General features: G+C 43.0%; 1 protein-coding gene across 1 annotated transcript in view; it reads right to left on the bottom strand.

Moving 5' to 3' along the window:
- Positions 1–24,155, bottom strand: part of sycp2 (synaptonemal complex protein 2) — a 34,421-nt gene that overhangs the window by 7,309 nt on the left and 2,957 nt on the right. The window contains exons 7-42 of the mRNA XM_063207817.1: positions 23,378–23,463; positions 23,172–23,263; positions 23,045–23,079; positions 22,782–22,924; positions 22,038–22,090; positions 21,879–21,924; positions 21,627–21,743; positions 21,478–21,529; positions 19,574–19,722; positions 19,115–19,198; positions 18,241–18,387; positions 17,879–17,999; positions 17,267–17,403; positions 16,453–16,521; positions 15,753–15,821; positions 15,486–15,572; positions 14,884–14,950; positions 14,536–14,587; positions 14,304–14,401; positions 12,145–12,572; positions 11,770–11,894; positions 11,633–11,669; positions 11,431–11,513; positions 11,186–11,228; positions 11,045–11,100; positions 10,782–10,839; positions 10,350–10,521; positions 9,775–9,860; positions 8,708–8,914; positions 7,793–8,471; positions 6,757–7,055; positions 5,951–6,220; positions 5,409–5,493; positions 4,334–4,522; positions 3,886–4,056; positions 1,852–2,060 (exon numbers count right to left, since the gene is read on the bottom strand). Of these exons, the coding sequence (XP_063063887.1) occupies positions 1,852–2,060; positions 3,886–4,056; positions 4,334–4,522; positions 5,409–5,493; positions 5,951–6,220; positions 6,757–7,055; positions 7,793–8,471; positions 8,708–8,914; positions 9,775–9,860; positions 10,350–10,521; positions 10,782–10,839; positions 11,045–11,100; positions 11,186–11,228; positions 11,431–11,513; positions 11,633–11,669; positions 11,770–11,894; positions 12,145–12,572; positions 14,304–14,401; positions 14,536–14,587; positions 14,884–14,950; positions 15,486–15,572; positions 15,753–15,821; positions 16,453–16,521; positions 17,267–17,403; positions 17,879–17,999; positions 18,241–18,387; positions 19,115–19,198; positions 19,574–19,722; positions 21,478–21,529; positions 21,627–21,743; positions 21,879–21,924; positions 22,038–22,090; positions 22,782–22,924; positions 23,045–23,079; positions 23,172–23,263; positions 23,378–23,463 (4,901 nt within the window). The remainder of the gene's footprint in view (positions 1–1,851; positions 2,061–3,885; positions 4,057–4,333; positions 4,523–5,408; positions 5,494–5,950; positions 6,221–6,756; positions 7,056–7,792; positions 8,472–8,707; positions 8,915–9,774; positions 9,861–10,349; positions 10,522–10,781; positions 10,840–11,044; positions 11,101–11,185; positions 11,229–11,430; positions 11,514–11,632; positions 11,670–11,769; positions 11,895–12,144; positions 12,573–14,303; positions 14,402–14,535; positions 14,588–14,883; positions 14,951–15,485; positions 15,573–15,752; positions 15,822–16,452; positions 16,522–17,266; positions 17,404–17,878; positions 18,000–18,240; positions 18,388–19,114; positions 19,199–19,573; positions 19,723–21,477; positions 21,530–21,626; positions 21,744–21,878; positions 21,925–22,037; positions 22,091–22,781; positions 22,925–23,044; positions 23,080–23,171; positions 23,264–23,377; positions 23,464–24,155) is intronic.

The following is a 24,155-nucleotide window of genomic DNA, read 5'->3' as shown; positions in this document are numbered from 1 at the left end:
ATCTTTAGAAAAGTAATTCCGCACTTAAAGTGGGCTACCTTCGGATTGGTAGATGCTAGGAAAATACCGCTTTCAGTTATGGAAAGCTGAGGTTCTCAGCTTTTAAACAAGTCCAATGGTGTGTCTTTAGGTATAATTAAAAAACATTCTGTGTCAGATCGAAAAAATGAAGTTTTGAATGGGTTTCAATGGCTCCAAGCCCAGGTTGTCCACCAGCAGCGGTAGATCACCACCAGGGGGCAGCACTATGACGTCAGCAGCAGAATTAGCATAAATGGGCCACCAGTAGGGCAGTTTAATTACAACAGGGCACTGGAACTCTTTTTTGAAAAACCGAGAAGGATGGCCTGCAAGGACAAGACTTGCAAAATGTGCCATAGGTAGTCATAGGTAGCCAGTCAATTTTGCACTCCATTTGGTTTCTCTTTTTCGTTAATGTAAACAACCTGCACTGCACTTTTTGTTACATTTTTCTTTTCAGCTTCTGTAAATAGTTTTGATATGGCAGGTCAATAAATACATATTTTCCAGTTCTACACAGCTTTGTTATTATTCAACCCCCCCTCCCCAAACAGTATTCGTGCCGTGCGTGACATCAAACCCCGCCAACACCTCCCCCCCGCGTGACATCGCGAGTGCCCCCCCCCCCCCCCCCCCCCCCCGCCACGCCACGCCGCCCCCCAGGGACAGACTCGAAGCCTCACCACCTTGACTAACCAATTTTCTGGGGGAAACACTGAGCCCTAATCATATCCGACCCATAAAAGTCGGCACAGTATAGCACTGCAGGGGAATCTCCTCATAACACGTCATTACGGAACAGAAAGACTCAGTGAACTCATCTGTTTTGAGTGCTACCCAAGGACACCCGGCCTGCATGACACATAAAACCTGACACAGGAATATGACTTCATTGGATCATCCTGCATCTCCTCATGTGATACAGATACAATGCCCTAGCATCCCCCATGGACCCATATACTGCCCTACAATATCAGAACGCAGTATCTTGAAAATGGTCGAAAATGGGTTTAGACCGGAAATTGGCTTTAAAATACCTTCTTTTTCTTGTGTTAAAATTTTTTGGCCCAACTTGGTCCCGTTTCAGAAAAAAACGATAAAAAACGATTATACTGCGCTTTTTGGTTTTAGGAGGTTACGTGTTACTAGCCAAGAACGCAGTATAATGCGAATTATACTGCACTTCTCCATTGACACCGTGGTTTTGGTGTAGACAGTAATACCACAACAGAGCGCAGTATAATGCTTTTTCAGCTAAAAAGTAATGAGAATGTTGGTTTTTTTGCTTTTTTCTTGCGTGCATAAATTTTCACCATAAAAAAGTATTATATGGAAGTGTCATCACCACTTTACCTCCAACACAGTCGCGTGGACAGAAAGGAAACTTTAAAGCCTTTTTTCTCAGTTTGGCATTTTGAATTATACTGCGTTCTGAAATTGTAGGGCAGTATAGTATAGCAGACAAAGGACAGAGCCAGCTTGCTGATCAGTACTGCGCACTTGTGGATATGAGTCTACAGGAGGAGGTTGCACAACACTATAATATACAAATATGTACTGTATGTCGTTAGTGGTCCTTTGAGACTGCTAACTGGTGACTATGAAAGGCTGCTAATTAATCAGTGCTTGTCAAAATGTGTGGTAACTAACTGGTAACCCAGTCACGTATAATAAAAAATATATATATATTGTCTGAAAAAAATAAATTTGCGAAGCAAGGACTGGTACACTGTCCCAACTAAATCCGAGGCCAATCCCTTGTCCCTGGCATAGCATAAGGGCTAGCAGACCCAGCGGGGGCTGTTCACTCTCCTGCCTCTGAGGTCTCACCTGGATCTTCCTGGTGAGCTCGGTGCTGAACTCTTGGCAGACGTAGCCCATCTCCGTGGAGGTGCTCATTATCTCCTTGGTAACGGACTGCTCTTCCTCCTCCTCATACTCCTCTTCCTCGCCTGCGCCCTGCGCGCCTGCTGTTGTCTTCCATGTGCTACAGCTGCTGGCCACCATGTGAGATGACATCTCCACCGCCACGTTTTCCTCTGCCACCACAGAGACAGACAACATCACAATACATCATCACCAGAGCCAAAAATAAACTTTTTTCCTCACCAGCCAAAACGTAGATGATGTTAATCTTACCAGCCAAACACACACTCACTAATGGGTTAAAGTGCCTAGTAAGTTTGTCTTTTCTACCAGCCAAACTGAAATTTCACCAGTATTTGGCTGGTTGGCTGGTGTGAATTTACAGAGCTCTGATCATCACACAGGTAGCTCTTCCACTCACACAAATAGGAATTGCTAACACTGAAATACTGAAACTTTACGTGGAAATGTGCTCCAGGTTTGGTGGTTGAGGAAAACAAATGACTGTAAACTTTGTCTTGGTGCAAAGATGCCTTGTGATTTACCTACGTACAGTACTGTAAGATAGATTACGTAGGGAAATAAACATTTCAAATAGGGGTGGGCGATATGGCCAAAAATGTATACCTCGGTATAATTTTAGTCACGGTATATATCACGGTATATATCACGGTATTGTTCATTTGTTTAAAATTGAAGCGTTGCAAAATGACCAAAAAACCCCAACATTTTTTTAACCTTTGCATTTGATTTTTGGAAATGACACAATGTCCTTTCATATATTTGTGAATTCTTGCCATTACATTTTTTAAAAACAAACAAAAACTAGCCTATGTAAAATGCATTTTGCAATGCAATGCAATGCTACCCAATAGAACACTGTCAATTTCACCAAGTGTCGAAGGGGTTAAACTACGGCAGAGAAGGGGAAAAGGGAGGGGTGTCAAACTGAACACATTGAGAGTAAATAGAACTGAACGTGGATTGTATCAACTACATCTTTCATTGCACCTTTTTTACTATTTATGGAGTTGTTTATGGTAAATTTGAAATGTGTGCTTGCATCTGTGATTATGCCAAGCATAATGGTTTAAGCTGTCATTGTTAAAGTTTAGAAAAACGAACTTTCACATGATGCATTGCAGAACTAATGCATTTGAATGGCAATGGCAGCTTTCAATCACTGCACCAGCGGTTAGCGTGCTAACGTTAGCGAAATCGCTAATGCCACATTTTAAACAGTGAACAGTCATTTTAGTTACTAACACCCAGTCAGATATCATGAATGGTATTATCTCAACTGGAAACAGTAACATACAGCTGTTACGGCTGGCGCAATGTGTTAAATGTAAGGCAACCAATGTTGGCACAAATAAGCACATTTTGTCAGACACCAGCATAGACATGAATGACTTGGGCTGTTAGCTAGTTAGCTTGCATTTCGTGCCCAGTAAATTGTGGAGTCCAGAATCGAAATGTGTTGCCATCACATACCATTTCAGACAATAGTTCACTACACTAACCATACATTTTACACTTGAAGCTTATTCAAAGGAAATGATTGTGCTGTTTCTCTACAACCACATTGCTACAACTTGAGTTGAGCAGTCAGTCGGGTGGATGTTCAAAACGCTGTCTATACTGCCATCTGTAGGATGCAATGTACTATATCACGGTAGAACGGTATGGCCAAAATCCATACCTTGATGGAAAAAATACCTTTTACGATAGTATACCGTCCATACCGCCCACCCCTAATTTCAATCACTCCCGAACACATAACACTGTTTTGAAGGTCGTGTCAAGTTAATTGGAACTGCACCAGTCTTTTCCTTCTTTCATTTCCTGTTTTTAATTATACTGTATTTTTCAGAGAAGAACAATAAAATTGTGTCATTTCTGAATGTTAACCAAAAAAAAAAAAACCAGACACACGTATGGCTTTTGGAAGAGCTCTTCATAGAGTATATAGTGACTAGAAGATGGCCTGATTCCGACCTGTGCTTGTGGTGTGAGTCTGGTTGGTGAAGTAGGTTTTGTTGGTGGTGCGCACCACCCTCCTCCTCTTCCTCTCCTGAACAGCCTGCACCTTCTGCGCCCCCTCTTCCTCCTCCTCAGCCTCCTCATCCGAGCTGCTCTGCTCCTCTGCTGCTTGCTTCAAGTACGCTGCTTAAAGTACAATGCAATGCAGCCGATTAAAGAGACCTGTCGTGCGGCTACAGCTATTAGGAAGCACATTTGTGCGCACAAACTCTTCATTTCAGAAGATGCGACTACCATTTCTTACATTTCATTCTTGGTGCCCAGAGGCCGATAAAGTACACCTTCACTGTAAAGGAAGCTGCTTTGAATAAGAGCATATGCTGAATAATAAAACATAAATAACCACATGAATAATTAATTAACATGACCTGTTTTCAGGTGGCTGCATGTAGCTCAAACGTACATTTGTCTTTCCCTTTGAAGAGTTTCCTGGGCTTCATCTTCAGGGCCTTGGCTCTTGGCACAGCCCTCCTCTCCTGCTTCTCTCCTTCTTCTTCCTCTTTGTTGTCAGCATCACCATCCTCTTCCCTCTCTTTGTCTGACTGGCAGCTGATGTTGTTGGTCTGTGAGCCCATGCGCTCATAGCTGGGGCCTACAGTGGGAACAGCACCACCAAAAGGAAGACTTCAGGCCTTGCATTGCCTCTTAAAGTTGGGGTTGCAGGTATGACATCACGTTGGGGGAACTCCCCCAGATTCTACATACACTCCTATGAGCCGGCGGAACCCCCAACGTGATGTCATAATAGTACATTTTCTTAAAATGGTTAACCTGCAACCCCACCTGGCTCTTTTCCACTGCCGGTTTTCTGGTAGGCCTACAGCTTAACACAGCGCGACTCAGCCGCCACTTTTTGCTTTTCGATTGAGCATGACACAGCTCAATCGAAAAACAAAAAGTGGCAACCGAGTCTGGCTTTGTCGAACTGTAGGCCTTACCCGAAAACCGGTAGTGGAAAAGAGCCTTAACTTGTACCATACAATGTTGTGAGGATAAGAACGTCTGCTGCTGATTCTGCCTGTGCTGGGGTGCATTTCTCGAAAGCGTAGTTGCTAACTACGTTAGCTACTTTGTTGGTTGTGATGCAATTTGCGAATTGCTAACAACTACGCTTTTGAGAAATGGACCCCTGGCTTGTTTATTTGCACTACGTATAAGTACCAATTCACATAGTTTTCAGAAAGGTTTACACTACAGTAACTATTTTCAGCTGTGACCAAAAATAGTGAATGATTGCAACATTGCCTGACGTGTAAATCTGGAAAACAACAAAAGCATCCACACTGGTAATTATAGCTCGAAAATTGAGGAGCCACGTTGTTTAGGTCATGCCTCAATCCTAGCTAGGCTGTAAATAACATCTTTGTTAAGCATCCCCGCGGTTTCAAATTGGCGTTTGTTGCTGCACAAGGGAAAACCTAAGGACCAGCAAAAACATCCACCCATTTCCTTCATAGAAAGAAGTGTAGCACACTCACCAGATTGCAATGACGTGTTAACGTTCTCATCTGAGTGCAACGATGTGTCAATGTTCTCACGTCTCCTATTGCAAGCAGGTGTTTTCTAAAATGAAAACGTTTTCATTTAACATCTACACCACATAGGACAATATTACACGATAAAGAATATATGAAACAAATACTGGTTACGTTACAGGTAATCTCAACAGGATTTAGTAAAAGGCAGAAAATGTATTTTCCCTGTTTAAACTTAAGACAACAGATGTTCTATGACTAGTGAATAACCTTTGCCTTAGAATAGTGTAAAACTGCCTTTTGAAATTCAACAAGCAAATCTTGATTCCGTCTTCCAGCAGAAAAAATAATGCAACTCTCTGACCACCTAAATTTCACTGTGAACTGCTGTGATTTTTAGCAAGACTCTTGATGGAAAGATTTCTTTACTGCAAGACTGGCAGTTACAGACGTGCTAGAGCTGCAAGATTTCCATTAAAAACGTGTTGTCTGGAGACCCCAATGTAACAACAGATATGGCTGTGAATGTGTGCAATAATCCAAACCTCCATTTGAGAGTAGAGTATAGCCACGTTTTTGGCTGACAGCTGTGAGGACTGGCTGAGGGTTGCCATGGAGTTGTCGGAGAGGCCTTGTTCTGAGACGCCGCCCCAGGCCCCCTCATTGGCCTTGACGAAGTCCCTCAGCTGCTGGTCCAGGTCCAGGGGCTTGAAGGGGGAGCCCTCTGATGACCTCTGCAGCGCCGTGGAGGTCAGGTGAGCCTCCACCAGTGAATGCACCGGGGAGCACCCAGGACTCAGGTCAGCAAGCTGGCACTGCAGGATGGGATAGGATGGGACACAACACAAGAACCATCAGAATAATCAGAATGTCTAATGGTCAAATCAGTGTGAATTACCACTATTTATGTATTGTTTTTATCCGATAGATGTTCACTGCAGAACGTAACCTCTTACTGCAGATGGGGTCGCCGGCGGGACTATTCACTATTTGCTGAAAATGCTCAACTACATCATAACAACATTGCTATGAGAGTACCGAGAGCCTTAAGTAACAGATTAAGACATAGCCATTACAATTTTGGTGACAGTAAGGTTATAGCATTGCGCTAAGGGATTAAGAGGAACATCCTCTTTCATTACAAAGTTAGTTAATGGATCACATAATTACTGCCTTTTTGATGACTGCAAGATGAAATACCATGGGATTATTCAATCACAACAAGCATTTCTAATCCTTGGGTCATCCCTTTCAAATTGTCAAGGATATAAATCAGTTTGAGTTTGGTTTCCTCCACTGTTCAAAGTACCCCACAGCATGTTGCATGCCAGGCCCACTGCAATGCACGTACCTCTGCAGTGTTGGACCTGCGGCTGCTGGCGAGGGAGGGGGTCTTGCCGATGGGCGTGGGCAGGGCTGGCAGGGAGGGGGTCTTCAGCTTCTCTTTTCCGTTTCCGTTGGCCCTCGACTTGCCTCCAGCTGCAGCAGCAGCAGCAGCAGGCTTGTAGAATGAGGAGGCTGTTATGCCAGCAGTGGCCGATTTGGGCATCTCCAGGTCAGGTGATGGAGGGGGCAGGGCCTCCGGAGAGAGGCACACCACTGCCCGGAGGGGGGTGGCAGGTGACAAAGCTATTGGCGACCTCGCTGCAGCTGAAGATCAGAAAGTACAAAAATGTCTCAGAGGAATAAACAGCTGAAATGCTTGCTGTAGGCCCACAATGCAGTCCTTACCACCAGTGGCACGCTGTAATAGCCATTGAAAGGTTACTACTAAGTACTACTCTACAATGGCATAACAGAGGGCCTTTTAGTAATGCACTATGACTCTGTCATTGCCATTCAGGTAACAGCAAATTTATGACGCTGTATTTTGAATGGCTCAAAGGCCCTGAAACAGCTATGCAAAAAGTGTTACCCAGACATTGTTTTGTGTAAATGCCCAAATGAACTAATTCTAAAAGGTCTTACCAGTGACCATTATCAGTGATAATCAGACATGCTATACCAGGGCTATTCAATTAGAATTTCATCTGGGCCACATTTCGAAACCAAGAACTGCAGTCGGGCCGCACATTTTCAGACATCACGACCACTGAAATGACACTTAAAATCAGTAGTCCACAAACAAATTTTAAACATGTTCCTCTAACCTAAAACTTAACCACATTGAATGTGAATGTATAAGACAAGCAGAAGATTCACAAGCAAATAATGTGTTGTACTGCAGTAACAAAACTGAAATGTATACTGCTTCAGTTGGGGGCCATGCCTGGGCCGCATGTGGACTGCATCTGGGCCGCATGTGGCCCTCGGGTCTCCAATTGAATAGCCCATTGCTATACTGTACTTTGGGCATTCTGTGTGAGCCATGTCAGTATAGCGCTTACATCTCATCATCTCTCTGGCAGGAGGGCTGAAGAAGGAGGAAGCTATTCGGCTGGCCCAGGACTCCTGGGGAGGTTTAACAGGCTTCTTTAGCGGGGGAGAGGCCTCCCGCTTCTTCTTTTGAGGGGAAGCTCTCTTCTTCTGAGGGGGAGAGACATCCCTGTTCTTCTGAGGGGGAGAGACGTCCCGCTTCTTCTGTGGTGGAGAGACGTCCCTCTTCTTCAGCGGGCGAGAGACATCCCTCTTCTGAGGGGGAGAGATGTCCCTCTTCTTCTGAGGGGGAGAGACATTCCTCTTTTTCTGCAGGGGAGAGATATCCCGCTTCTTCTGCGGGGGAGAGATGTCCCTCTTCTTCTGCAGGGGAGAGATGTCCCTCTTCTTCTTCTGAGGGGGAGAGCTGTCCCTCTTCCTCAGCGGGGGAGAGATGTCCCTCTTCTTCTGCAGGGGAGAGATGTCCCTCTTCTTCTGCGGTGGAGAGATGTCTCTCTTCTTCCTTGTGTCCTGCTGGGCAGAGACCCTCTTCATCTGTGGAAAGTGTGGAGAGACCGCCTTCGTGTTTGGTGGTGGGGACGGGGAGACCTCCTTTGACTTCTTTGGTGGACAGATCTTTGTATTTTTGACCTCTGGCTGTGGCCTTTCAGTTGTGTCCGAAGAGGAGCCGCTGGTCCTCTGCTTCTTACTCTGCATTATCAAACAAAAAAAAAGAATTTGTAGACAACAATATTTTTTTGTCATTGTGAATTAAGGTGGGAAAGGGGGGGATTTTTTTTTTTTTAGAAACTCCAAACAACTGTGGTTGCTACTTTCCCTGTATAAATTATTCAATTTGAGAAGGAAGTGTTTGATAATGTATTGTTTTGCAAACAGGCTAAAGCTAAGCAGCCAAATCCTGTGGCTACAGACAGTACAGTTCTCACCGGAACTTCCTCAGGCTCTGAGTGCTCAGAGTCCTCCTTGTAGGACACTTCTAACGTGACCGCCCTGCGTGGCCTTCTCCCCCGGGTCTCTGCAGGCTTGGTAGCAGCCTTCCGCTCCACGGCCTTCTTCTCCACAGCAGCAGTCTTCTTTTCCACAGGCTTCCTTTCTGCTACCTTATTCTCTGCTGCCTTCTTCTGAGGTCTTTTCTGTAACAGCACACAGACACTCATAATTATTAGGTAACGAATCAGTCCCAACCATGCAGGCAGCTGCAGAGGTGTCAAGGTGTCAATTCCGTCTTAGGAGAGTGAATGATCCTGCTACAAATGTGATCCAACATCCAACCATTTTCTGAACCAGCTGATGAAACAAACAAATCGTCAGTTAATTGGTCTATGGTAGGTGCAAAGCCAGGATTGACACCTCTGTTTGGTGGCAAATTCTAGTCGACAGGAGATAATTGTGGATAGTGGCTTATCGCGTTTTCAAATTTACAATCACATATAGCATGCATGTGACGCAGTTATGTGTGATTGGAAATGGAAATGTGTTAAGCCACTTTCCAAAAAAGATTCCGGACATGTTGATGATGATATAATACATCTGTCATTCTGCTATTTCACATTCGTGACAATCTATTCGCCTCTGAATGGGAAGCAGATGGTCTGCACTCGGGCTGCACAATATATCGAAAATGTATCGAAATCGCGATATCAAGAGTGACAATATGCGTATCGCAAAAAATGACTTCATTATCGCTAACATTTTCTGTGCTGTCCAATCACTAGCTGAATGTCAACAATTGTGTGAGAGGCCTGCCACGACCAAAGCCATGCCCCCCACACAGACCGACAAATAAGTGACAAGAAAAAAACTTGCTATATTTCTAAATATCGTTTAAATATCGTTATCGAGGTATTGCATGCTGTTATCGAGTATCGATTTGGTTCTGATATCGTGCAGCCCTAGTCTGCACACAGATGACTGAGTTATATTGTTTATCTGGTACCACGGAGGGAGCGGCACTGAGATCTGTTACAACAGAGATCTAATTAGCTTAGCTCACCCTCTTTGGCTTAGCTTGCTCCTTCACAGGTTTTGGGGAAGGAGAACGTTGAGGAGATGGAGGAGCAGGCAGGTCTAGGGATGAATCTGTAAAGAGCACAACCAAAAGGTTATTGAGTACACAAGCTCACTCTTGAATTCTTCCATGTTACTGTAAGCAGAGCAGTATTGTTGGACTGTTAACTTTTATCTAATTTTGTTTCAAGATCATTAATGGTTAAAAGCTGTAGCCTCCCAAGATCTTCATGACAACAGGTTCTGCTCTAAATTATTATGGCTTTACCATTATTTTGCAGTTAAGTCTTGAGGAAAATGTGAAAATGAAAAGCAAAAACGGACAATATCCATCTGTAGCACAAGCAGATACCAAATACTGCAGAGAATATCCCCATTTTTAGTGAAAAAAAATAATAATAAGAAACTGATACTAGAAGGAACATAGTGAATGTTTACAATCTGCATTCTGAACACAACCCCCAACACGGATCAAACTTCTCTTAAGTGTAGAGTGTGGCTGTGTCTGTCCATATGTAAGCTGCTTGTCTGGAGAGCCTTCCATATGCTTGCCGGGCTCACCTGAGTGGCAGGGAGGTGGGCAGGGCTTGGTGGGCTGGCGCCCGTAGTCGGTCACTTTGGGTTTGGGCCTGCGAGCGGAGTCTCTGAGCCAGCTAACGTCCGTGCCGTTGTCCCGGTCTCTGTCCGTGTCTGTGTCGCTGAACAGGTGCTTCTTGACGTGGCGGCCGTATACCTGAGGGGCAAGAGATACACTGTGAGCAAACGCAAAGGAGGTGACACATCACAATAGAGGAATGGCAAAGCACTCACTGACTGACTGACCAATTGATGTGTTTTACTAATGCTGTCAGTGAAAATTGAAGAGTATCAGTGAGTTGTTCTTGTTGTCAAAATGTTATGCTTGAAAACACATACAGACCAGAATGTTAGTACTTCTAATGCTATGGAGGAATTTTCCAGTGTTTGCGATTCCATGTCAGCTACTGAACAAACCTTTGCTGGAGGGGCCTTCCTTGCAGATGCAGAGCGGGCAAAAGAGCTGCTTATGGCACTGAAAGACAGAGCCACTCTTATGAAACCACCTCAACCACAATATATTTGACAGCAACAACATTCACCATATATTTCATTGCATAAATAATAACATCTGTAGGGACACTTTGGATAAGAAGTCAAAGGATGTCAGACATTTCTTTATCTCAGCCATTACCAGTTTTCACCACAAGAGGGGAGTATTTCACATGAAATGTCATTACCTGGACTCAGGAGACATCTCACTAGCTTTTTTGCCGTTCATTTTCTTCACTCCGGTCTACAGAAAAACACACGTGATGAATAACACAAACCTTCCATGAACTAATTCATGAATCAATATGTTGCACAAGTCATGTACTTACCTTCGAGCTGTCAGGAGAGCGTGCATTGAATGCATAGATATCCCTTCAATAGAGAATAATAGAATTACACACATATTCTACTGAGTGTAGACTTCCCATGACCCATACAAAACAAGGGAAACACTATATGTGTCGCTATGACGTTAAGTCGTGCCATTAACTTATGTTTGTTATTAATTATTTAAATGGCTACATCTTATCATTTGAATTTGGAAAAAAGGTGAGATACGAGATGATACACATACTCATTGATCTCCATTGAAGTCTTCTTGGTCATTTCAAATGACTTCAAGAAGCCTGAGCTATTGCTGTCTCCCTTCAGAAGTGACTGAAAAAATAGAAATAGAAATAAAAAAACAGGTCCCAAACCAATGCAGTAATCAAATCCATAGACATGACTTGCATCTTGTATACGTTCCCATAACTTTTTGCTCTTGTAATACTCACACTGCTGTTCAAGGACCAAGCTTTGTCAAACACAGACCTACCAAAAATAAAATAAAAAAGAACACTTTCAATTGTATATAATATATTAAATTACCAATTAAACAAAACAAATGATATATTTTGTCCGTTTGCTTTACCTCTTATTGTTAACATTAGGTAACGACGGCCCTGATGTCTTCACTGCTCCATGCCCTGTGATTTGGTAATGACTGGAGATAAACTTCACCATATCGCCAGCCACATTTTCCTTTTCCTCCAACTTCTGGATGATTCGAGAATGAATGAATGAATGAATGAATGAATGAATGAATGAATGAATGAATGAATGAAATAAAGTCAGAAAACTTCTCGAAAGTGTGAAATTAGTAGCCATTTCATCTGTTTCCCTCTCGGTTTACAATAAACCAACAAACCCACTGCTGCTTACTGTTTATGCTTTATGTCAGACACAATTAATGGCAATACTGAGGTGTAAGCTCTGTTCTGGATAGGAAACAAAGAAGAACACTCACTTTATCCTTGACACTGGGAGTCCCTCCAGCCTCTTTCTTCTTGATGATGTCCACTGCACTCCCTTTGTTTCTAGTATTGGTCGCTTTTTCAGCCAGAGCCTTGGTTGGCGTGGGCTTTGGGGGCATCAGATTATTCACAGCCACCACAGGCCCAGCTTTGGCTTTCCCTGGGCCTGGTAGTGCGGGTGTCTGAGTGCGGCTGGAGCCTGCTGCAGCAGGGGGAGTCTTGTTGCTGGATGGGGTGTGCAGCTGCTCCCTCTCCCGGACGAGGGCCTCCAGCTTCTGGGTGAGCTGGACATGCAGCTGGCTGGGGCTCATCTCGCTGGAGAGGCGCTGGGCAGAAGCCGGTCGACTCCGCGACTGGGACTGGGACTTTGGCAGGGGCAGCGGCTGCTGCTCCACACTGGCAGGGGGCTTTGGTCCAGAGCCTGAGGAGCACACACAGACCGGGTCAAAGACGTCCAACATGAAATTGTCCTTCAGTGCCAACGGATACTTTTGCTTACTGTAACTGTAAAAAACATGATTTTCTATTTTTTTTCAAGTGAATGCATGAAAGCAATAATTGGAAAAAAAAAAACACGCTTTTTACAGTAACAGTAAGCAAAAGTATCCGTTGCACTGATGGACAATTTCATGTTGGACGTCTTTGACCCAGGTAGACAGGTCACAGGATGAGCGGACAACACGTCAAGATTTAGCAACTTCAGTACACATTATTGATATCTGAGGGCACAAAGTGCATGGATCAATGATGTTGCATTTCCAAAATGAACTCCTGCAATAAATGAGGTCCTGCAATGAAGAGTTGCTGAATGTAAGTACAACCTGGATGCATTATTCATGGTACTCACTCAATTCTTGGGCAGTGCTCTACTTGACCTCTTCCAAGAAAGTGCTTTCATCTATCCCATTAGCTAGATAGTAGCTAATATCCAATTGTTAATATCCAAACAGCAAGGTAACAATCTATTCTAAAGTCTTAAATGGGGTTGATGTTATACTGTACAAGGGTAAGGCTTGTAAAAGGTAATCTGTCTTTTTTCTTCTTCAAAGGTTGAAAGCTATGCCACACTTCTAAAAGATGCTGCAGGATTACATTTGTGTATTGGGAGGGAAAGTGGAAAACAGCGATCCTAGCTGTTACGTTCCAAACACCAGGGCGATCCTATTGAAACTCCCATAGACGAGTTTTTAAAAAAAATCCCACAAAGATATGACCAGGAACTATAACACCATTTTTCAGCGTACACAATAGGATGAACTACTACCTGTGAAAATCTTAAGTCATTTTTTGCTCTTTTAAGAAAAATAGAAATTGTGCCAATCTGGTCGGAAACGGACTACAGCTCCCAGCATGCTGTGCTTCGCGCCTCGTTGACAACACAGAGAAACAAATTAACGCGAATGAACGCAAGTTCTTCGCATATCTTCACATTCTTGTAATCCTGTGAGTTCCACATTGTCTTCTTATTAAACATATATACACGCGATCATTTTGGTTTGGTTTTAACTTCTCTAGTAGATATGATGGCTTATGTGGTGACGAGTAACCACCTCTCTGGCTCATGTTTGGCTATGCTAATTTGGCTATGCTAATTACATGGAGTAAACACGTCACACATGCCAGTCAGTGTAGTTCTGTATTAGCTTTTTAAAGAATATTAAAATCAGTTCAGATCAGTGAAGAACCGAACATTTTACCACCTAATTCGATAAAACGGGCCAACTTGCCTATAATATGACTGCCACTACTTCTACTTCGTCGTCAGGGCCGAGATGTAATTTTTCAAAGAAAAAAGATTACTTTCCCTCCCAATACTGGTTATAGTAGTGTAGACATGGTGATCCATATGTCATGCAATATGAACCAAATGCTTCACTGCCCTCTCCAAAGACGCTTTGATAAACATGCTATAATATGTGAAACTGCTCTACTGCGATGCCAAGTTCACATCCTGGTGGAACATTCATTTAAATTCAAGACCAGGAATTCAAGTACAAGTACAAGTGAATTTGTCTTCTACATTAATCGTTTGACTACAATTCTGAATATTAAAAGTATTATTCAGTATTATTAAAAGTATTATAATTATTAGTATTGAGAAGTATAAAGTATTGTGTGGAATGACAAGCAGCGGCTATGGTGAGAGCATCACCCTGTTTTGAAGTGGACATCTTGAGGTTGCTCTTCTGTCCAGACAGCACCGGCACAGATGTCTTTCTTGGGACATCCTCATTTTGGAGAGCAGGAAGGCTGAAAGACACACCCACACCCACGTCATGTACACATACATACATCATGCACTGATAATTAATACCAACAAAGATCAAGTTCAAAATAAAATTGCCTCACAAATACATGAAAACTAGTCATGCTAGTAAGCTTACATTCTGCTTTCCTTTCTGTCTGTCGGCTGAGTGTCTGGGACTACACCATCATCTGAAATGGAAAAAACAAACAAACAAAAAAACAAAAACAAATGTAGCCTCTTTGTGCAGATGGGACCGCCGGCAGGCCCGCTCTGTCTTAGCGGAAACCACTCATCTACATCAAAACAGCATTGCTATGACATTACTGAGATTAAGACTTTACTGACAGTGAGGTTATAACATTGGCTCTGCACAAAGGCGTTAGATAACACAACACTTAACGAAAACACCAGCATGTCATTGTAAATGGGTTTTAACTGGGTTTGAAGGGTAGGTAGTAGCAATATAAAGAAAGAGCCTTTATACCCTGAGGCTCCTCTGCACACGTCTCCTCTGTCTGCACCATCTCCAACACGCGGTCCACAGGAATGTGCTGCAGAGAACAACAACAACAACAACAACAACAACAACAACATGAGGAGAGAAACATAGTGATAGAGATAAACAGGAGAGAAGAGACAGAGAGACACACAGAGTTGGGAAGGAAAGTACCGTAGAGAAGAAGAAGAGAGGATGCAGAAGAATGAGCTACAGTGACCTACAGTAGGGAGTGGAGGAGAGGGAGAGAATATGATAGCGCAAAGAAAACAAAGAGAAAGCCAAAGGGACAGAGAGAGGAAGAGAGAGCAATACAGGGCGAGAGAGAGGAGGAAGAGGAGAAGGATGGGCAATGCCAAGTCAAATAAACTTCTGACGGTGGAGAAGAATTAGGAGGAGGAGGAACAGGAGAGGGGTGTCAGGGTGGTTAGGGGGTGAAAAAATAAGAAGAGGTGAGATTAGCAGGCTAAATAAACTAAACTCAGCAGGAGCCGAAGGGGGACGAGGGGGAAGAGGTGGAGGAGGAAAACAGGGGGAAGGAGAAAGGAGATATGGAAAGGTGGAGAAGATGAAGAACATTTTGTTCTCACCCTGCGGAATTTCTGTGCATCATGGCCTTTCTTTGGGGTGGGCTTTGGATCTGCACTGGATGGGCGAACAGGTGCAACAGCAGGCCTCTAAAAAATAGAACACACATACAGGGACACCAGGACACGTAAAGTACAACAGCAACACATCTGCTCAAAATGTATACTGAGTATGGACACGTCTAGTGAATTTGTATTTTTTCTATGCAGGTAAATGTTCTCTTCAAAGGTAATTTCCAGGCCGTAACGCTAACGTAGCGGTAACACTACCTGCTCTTTGCTGTTTTGTGGGAGCTCAGGAGTCATCTTCTTGACACTGCCAGGTGCTATAACATGCTTCTGAGAGAACACAGACACAGACAAAGAACACACACACACACACACACACACACACACACACACACACACACACACACACACACACACACACACACACACACACACACACACACACACACACACACACACACACAGGGTTTCCATGTCTTCAATAACTTCCATTACCGCTGTGACCATCTAGCTGCAGGAGCTGCCCCCACCCCATAATGTATATAAATGAAGAGCTCTTTTCCAAAAAGCTATATCCAACATTTTTGACTTTTTGCATTTTAATATTGGAATTGACTGTTAAGATGTCCTATCATCTATGTGTGAATTCTTGCCATTCAAATATTTTGAGAACATACTTTAAAACCTCTATAACAATGCATTTTGCAATGCATTTCAATGGAATGCCCAATACAAAAATGTCAATTTCCCAACATTCTATAAAATGGATATATCTCATTTTGGAAAAGAGCTCTTCAAATGTAATGTGTTCTACTGTTCCAATGACTTGGCAGACCCCCTGGCAGACACAAAATAATGATCGGTTGTTGACAGTAGTGAATGTATTTTTCTGTAGCAGAATAAAATTCACATTTTGCTGTTGCACAATTTCCAGGTCTCCTTACGGTAATCGGTACTGTACCTGCTCTTTGGTGGTGCGTGGGAGTTCAGGAGGGGTCTTCTTCACACTGCCAGAGGCTACAACATGCTTCTGAAAATCAGAATATAACAACACAATATAGACACTCCATGAGACATGCAGCAGCAGCAACACCTCTGATGACCAAAATACACATGCAAATCTATCGCAGTGATTCTCAAACTATGGGCTGGGGCCCACTGGTGGGCCCTGAAGGTATTCCAAGTGGGCCTTGAAATCATTTTCCAAAAATAATAATCATATTTTGGTGTGTGTTGCTGTTGATTTATTTGAGTTTTATTCTTAATTGGGTCAGAGGTGGGCCCCGAACATTTTTGACAATTTCGAGTGGGCCCCAAGTTGAAAAAGGTTGGGAACCCCTGATCTATCGGATATCTATCTCAACCTGTTGTAGCCTGATGGTGAAAAAATGCACATCAGGTTGATAGATGGTGGCCACAAAATCCAAATTTGCTTTAGGCCATCGAGTGAGCGGTGAATTTATTTTTCTGAGGCAGGTACTGTGGTCCCATTTTGCAAAGGTAATTTCCCGGCCGTGCTGGCCTACAGTAATGCCAGAGAGAGTAGAGAGAGAGAGGTTCCATTGGCCCATTGTTTCCGGGTTCTATTATTGGGGGGGAAATCCCCCTTTAGGCAGACCTAGGCAGACCTGAGGACTGTTCTATTCAATGCTAGGAGCATTATGACACGCCCCTTTAGGCAGATCGGAACCTGGTCATGTTAGGTGCCCATAGAAACCTATTATGTTGGCATATCTCTATACTTAAAGAATCTCTGGTAATGCTACTAACTGTACCTGCTCTTTGGTGGTAGGTGGGAGTTCAGGAGGAGTCTTCTTCACACTGACGGGGGTCTTGGCTAGGCTGCGTTCACATTTCCTCTCCACCGAGCTGATCATCTGCAACGCAGGCTTCACCTTCCCTCTGGGGGTGCCTGGGGTCAGGGAACACACGCACGCATGCACGCACGCACGCACGCACGCACACACACACGCACGCACACACACCCACACCCACACACACACACACACACACAAAAACAACTGGTGCTAAGCAGACACAACCTATGGATTGTACAGAAACTATTCCAATGTTGAGCAACAACACCAGTAGTAAAAACCTTGATCCACAGGTGTTAAAGGCTATGACAGAGTTGAGGTCTAGAGAGCACATATGTTACCACTTAAAAGCAGTTATGCAAGACAAACAGAGAGGGAAAGAGAGAGACAGAGCTGGATTAAAAAAAAAAAGAGCAAGGGAGGGAGGAGAGATAGAGGAGGAATGGAGGGAGGAAGAGGGGGAGAAGTTGGTTGACGGAGAGAGTACGCTACAGTCTGTTCAGGGCAGGCAGGAATTTGAATCTGAGGTCTGGCTGAGAGTGCGTGGGAAGGCAAGGGAAGGGCACCCACATGTGGCTGTGCCGGCCCTGCTGCTGCTGGGGGTCCCCGCTGCGAGCTTGCGGCCGCTGCTGCTGCTCACTATGAAGGTTGACGTCTTGGAGATTTTGGGCCTAGCTGGGGTCACACCCTGCTACAGGGGGAGAGTAGTAGAAAAAAAAACAAAAAGAGCAGGGAAAACAAAAACAATGCAGTTAGCTGCATGTGTGTTTTTTTAACCGTCAAAAAAGCTTTTGCTCCAGTACACACCAGATCACCCCCCCCCCGAAAATCCCAATTTAAACCCTGAGTATGACCTCAGATGGTAGCAGGTGAAATGAACACTGAATGATTGAAACCAGGTGTTTGTGAGAGTAGAGAGAGAGCCATTATGCCTTGTTGAGGCTGGCTGGGAGGTTGTTGTTGTTGTTCTCCGCAGGAACACTGGAGGGCAGTGGCACGTGGGTGGTGGCGCTGTTTAGGGCTGGCGGCTCCCTCTCTGACCGCTGGCTGAGGGAGATCTGGCTGTCGGGGATCAGAACCTGTTTGGATTTAAAAAAAACACCAAACCCAAACTCGGTTAGAGAAATAGCACATCTTTAAAGGGGTACGCCACTATTTTGGGGCTTACTACTGTTAAAATCGTTGGTTGGGGGTTTATAAAGGTGGAAAAGTGTCTTATTTTTCATGTTAGGTGTTGTCTTGCTTTAAGACTAGTTAAAAGAGGGAGTATGTAGCTAAGCTAGTGAAAGTCAATGGATCACTGTAGCATGTGTGATCCATTGACTCTCACTGGCTTAGATACTTACTCCCTCCTTAAAACAAGACAACGCCTAACATGAAAAATAAGACACTTTACCACCTTTATAAACCCAGGGCAACAATTTCAACCGTATTCAGCCCCAAAATAGTGGCATACCCCTTTAAAACAAAAGAAAAACACGACAGACTGAATTAATTCAAGCAGATTTCGTTTGAAAACATAGAACCAGAATCAGCTGTGCAAAGAAAAACTCTGTGATTAGTTTTCTGTTGTCTGTTGTTAATATGGCCAAAACATGCTGCTAAGAAAGCCTACAAAGCTGAAAATGGTTAAGGATGCTGTGTGACTGTGCCTGAAAACGGTTGGCTGGTAAATGCAGCCGCAAGACAGGCTGTCCCACAAGCTACCACTTCAGAGAGTAGCATTTCCAGCCTAATAGACATGTGTAATACCGGTATGCAATGATACCTGTGTAAACTGCTCATACATACAGTTATTTTGTTCACCTGTGAGAATGCCTGTGAGTTCTCGTCCAAGATAATCTGGACAGTGGTCTTCACTACAGAGGTCCCCGACTTCCCAACAAATCTCTGAAAGGAGTATTTAACATGAATAAATTATTCACTACTAAAAAATAAAATAAACTAGGATACACTCTTTTGGTGTTAAGCCATATATAATAGATGCAAATCTGCTAGTGGATATTATTGATGCCAGAAGTCTTGTCTCTTTCGCCCTCTGGTGGAAGAAGCAAAATCTTTTTTAAAAACACTATCAGACCCGACTACCGGTTACTATCCTCAAAATAAATAGTCCTTAAACAAACAAACAAACAAAAAGGCTTGATATCTACTGGCAAAACTAAAATGTGCAGATTATGTCGTATGTGTTTGCACATATGCAGCTCTCTGCTCTATGTGTACAAAACTAAAAGAAAACGTAACAACCAAGGTGAAAAAACTTACTTTGTTCTTCCCACCTCCAAAGACTTTCTGTGCGGCCTGCAGAACGTTCAAGGTGGAACTAAAGTGAATGGAGAGCCTGGTGCCCGAGATCTGGCCTAGAAAGTAGGGCGCGGCCAGCTGTATGCTCAGGACCTTCTTGTCCTCATGCTCTGCAAAGGACAGCAGGACAGTAAGAGGAGTAGAGGACAAAACAGCAGTTGAGGCGGACAGTATTGTAGGTCAAAGGAACGAAACAACAAACCAAGTCACAAATACGGTACATGCAAAGCTGTTGCCTTGGATAATACAGCTCCAGGCCTTTTTATTAGAATACCATGAAAAATTTGATTTATTTCCATAATTCCATCAATAATGTTAAACTGTCATGGATTGTAGATTCATGGCCCAGTTTTTTAACTATTCCAATCATTATTTTTTTTCTTTTTATATACGTTGGCCTTCCAGCTCAAAAAACCCATGAATTGGGGAATTCGCATTATTAGAATATTGTTATAAAATCACATTTTTCTTCATCAAAATTCGGGTCACATTAAATCAGTTGAAATTTGGTACTTTCTACATAACATGCAATGGTCAACACTTGGTTAGGACATTCTCTGTCTTCATAATGGCCATGATGCGTTTAATATTGAAGTCAATGGCAAAAACAGTGCATGGGAGTTATGGAAGCCCAGATATCCTTGATGCTTTGCTGTCAGCTGTTCTTGTTTGTTGACCTGGTGCCCCACACTTCCCTCTTCAATATACCCGAAGATTTCCATGCCACGTTTTGGTGTTAACTCACCAGTTTAATTCTAACTCAACAGAAATTAAACCCCATTCATTTTCAATGGGGTTTCATTTCTGGTTATTTAGAATTAAACTGGTGAGTTAGCGCCAAAACGTGGCATGGAAATCTACAGGGTATATTGAAGAGTGAAGTGTGGGGTACCAGGTCAACAAACAAGAACAGCTGACAGCAAAGCATCAAGGATATCTGGGCTTCCATAACTCCCATGCACTGTTTTTGCCATTGACTTCAATGTTAAACGCATCATGGCCATTATGAAGACAGAGAATGTCCTAACCAAGTATTGACCATTGCGTGTTATGTAGAAAGTACCAAATTTCAACTGATTTAATGTGACCCGAATTTTGATGAAGAAAAATGTGATTTTATAACAATATTCTAATAATGCGAATTCCCCAATTCATGGGTTTTTTGAGCTGGAAGGCCAACGTATATAAAAAGAAAAAAAATAATGATTGGAATAGTTAAAAAACTGGGCCATGAATCTACAATCCATGACAGTTTAACATTATTGATGGAATTATGGAAATAAATCAACTTTTTCATGGTATTCTAATAAAAAGGCCTTGAGCTGTATGACTGTGCTCATTCATGTTCAATGCCAAAATAGGGTTCAACACAACATACTCCAATCCTTACCCCCAACCCCCCCGAAGAATTTCCTTAAGACTCAATTATTCAATTAAAATTCAAATTCTGTAAAAAAAATATTTTACAGGAATCTCATATGCCTGCTGAAATATGAGTTATGGCTGTGGGTAGCCTCTTACTGCAGCAGGGGTCGCCGGCGACCCGATTCACTTGCTGAAAATGCTGAACTACATCATAACAACATTGCTATGACATTACAGAGAGCCATAGTGCTGCGCTAAGGGGTTAAATAACTTCACATCACTTTTGATGGTGATCGAGGGTCAAAAATCGGACACCGACAAAAAAACGTCTAACATCTATACAACATAGAGGCCCAACAAGCTCTTTTATCAGATATGAGCTGGCAGGGCATGGCTTACGTAAAACCCCTTACATTAACACAGCAATGGGTCTAAACTAAATAGGAACAAACAAGCAAGTCTGTGGGAAGCAAGCTATTCTCCTTGAGCTGTCTGATTACCATCCACAAAGTAGTTCTTCACAGCATGTCCAGGAAGAAAAAATGTCTCCCACTGAAATGAAACAAAAGAAAACTCAATCAGCATCTTCAATCCTAGTAAGAACCAGGAAGAGTCACTATGGCAACCTTTTTTTTGCTTGGCAACTCACTGTGGATATAGGCTCATGATCGTCATGGTTGGTGAGCATGCAGTAGAAGGATAAACTCAGGCTTCCAATGTTGAAGTCTATCCAGAATTCCTCAAGTTCATCCGATGGTATCAGCAGCTGCAGTACACACAACACATTTGAGTTAAGATACAGGACGTTCTATTCAGCCGAGAAAATTGTTTCCCAGAGCAGTCACAGACATAAATTTCACTGTCAACTCTGTTATGGCACAGAGTTCTCAACAAGACTGACCTCGTGCTGGTCCAAAAACACCCCCAGGCACGGGTAGGAGTACACTCTGCCGAACAAGAAACATTTGCAGTTTAACTCAAGACTAATAACTTGAACATAAACTGAAGTCAGAAAAGAAACCCAGTGCACTCTTAAGTCAGTATCCAGTAGAAGAGTTACCTTGCAATGTCACCTTTCATGCCATTGACCATGTTCAGAAACTTCCTGCAATCCTGGAAAATAAACACAGGAATTTACGTTGCTAGGATGAAGCCAAATGTCCTTTGTTAAGGAGGTTTACCACTGACTAAGCTAGTGAGGCACATTCTTCCTTATTAAACAGACAGTCAGATCAGACCAGACATGGTAAAACATAAAACCCTACCAGATGTAGCCTCTTACAGCAGATGGGGTTGCTGGCGGGCCTATTCACTATTTACTGAAAATACTTAACTACATCATAACTACATTGCTATGACAGAATCGAGAGCCTTAAGTAACAGGTTAAGACATAACCGTTACAACTTTGGTGACAGTAAGGTTATTACATAGGCTCTATGCAAAGGGGTTAATGCAGGTAGTGTGGTTCAGGCCAGTGCATAATATCATGTACAGCATAATTCAGGAGATAAACTTTTAAAGACAGTTCTCTATGCCAGTCAGACCACTCTAGTTCAAGCCTGACCTACTGGCCTGGGACAGTATAACGTAGCTTTGATCCTTAGTACAGTCGGGGGACATACTCACTCTCTCAATGCTCAGTGATCTAGTCTTGCTAGGACGTGAAACGCCCAGTGATTGGATACTCCACAGAGTTCACCAAAGAGTGTCTAATCACTGGGCGTTTCACGTCCTAGCAAGGCTAGAACGCTGGGCATTGAGATAGGGCTTGTCTTCTTGTCTGCCACAGCGGGATGAACTTACAGTCTCAAACTGAGCTTCTCGAATCTTCAGGAAGGCGGAGGCCACATAGTCCATGGTGAACCAGTTGTACACAAAATCCCTCCTCTGGGCGACAGATGACATCCTGCAGATGGCTTCCAGAGTAGCAGCTTGCAAATCATAGTCTGGAACACAGCCAATTCATGTTAGCACTATGATTAGCATACATAGTGTATGGCACTTTTTCCTAATGATTTTTAAAAGACAAAATATGGGAAATGACAATCTAGACTTTCTCCAATTACCTCCACATGTCAGAATTCTGCCAGCTAGCTCTTTTCTGCAAAGGAAGATATCTCATGGAGGTTAGCAAGGTTTTTTACCAAAAAACATTTATTTGAATAAAGGTTTATTAAAAGAGCAGACACATACATCACATCTGAATCCTCCTTTGACAAAGACTTCCGTTCCTTCCTCAGTTCAGAGGGCATTGCACATAGGAGGGCATTGAGTTTTTGGACTGCCTGTTGGGGGAAATGGGGTTGGGGGGGGGTGATTACAAATCTTAAGGCCTCATGTACCGTATGATGACATGTCTGATACTGAAATACTGTAATTGCAATAGACAACCATCTGACCTCCTTCTGCACGGATATGTGCACTTGGGAATTAGACGCCAGTTTGCCAGTGAGGGTCAGGAAAGACTCATTAACCTGTTCAGTTCCTGAAGAAAACAGATTTCAATGCAAAGTGTGTCAGCTAAAACAAAACTAGTTATCTATCTGATATCTATTAAGTGAAACACAGAACAGCTGTGAACGAAAGGAATAGATCAAGAGAGAGTACAAGTTAAAACTGCACGTTTTATTAAGCTATCTATGGTAAAAGCATTCAGATTAATCTGGTGGAAACTCAAGTGTTTATTTTACCTTTATTTAACCAGGGAATAAAATCACACTGAGAATAAAATTCTCTTTTTCAAGTGAGCCCTGGCCACTTGAAAAAGAGAATTTTATTCTCAATGTGATTTTATTCCCTGGTTAAATAAAGGTAAAATAAACACTTGAGTTCCGACCGGATTAAGTGTATGTGACAAATTTAAGAATGAGGACAACTATGAGGAGAAGTTTTGCAACTTGTGAAGGTAGGTCTGCAACCTGCCAATAATCTCCCAAAAAAACAACAACAACAAAAAAAACCCACCATTATTTAAAAAGCAACATTACGATCACCCTGGATCATCTTTTGGAGTTTATTGGCAGTGTGCAGACCTACCTCCTTCAACTGTCTGACACTTTTGTCTGGCACCTGTCTGGCAAAGTGTTTTTGGATGTGTGCACCCTACCCAAAACTAATTTTGCAACTTTTAACAAAGCATATAAGCAAAATGATGTAGATGTTTTCCATAAGATTTTG

The sequence above is a fragment of the Engraulis encrasicolus genome, chromosome 10 (genome assembly GCF_034702125.1).
Source record: "Engraulis encrasicolus isolate BLACKSEA-1 chromosome 10, IST_EnEncr_1.0, whole genome shotgun sequence".
NCBI classification, from domain to species: Eukaryota; Metazoa; Chordata; class Actinopteri; order Clupeiformes; family Engraulidae; genus Engraulis; species Engraulis encrasicolus.
This window is presented reverse-complemented; position numbering and strand designations above follow the sequence as displayed.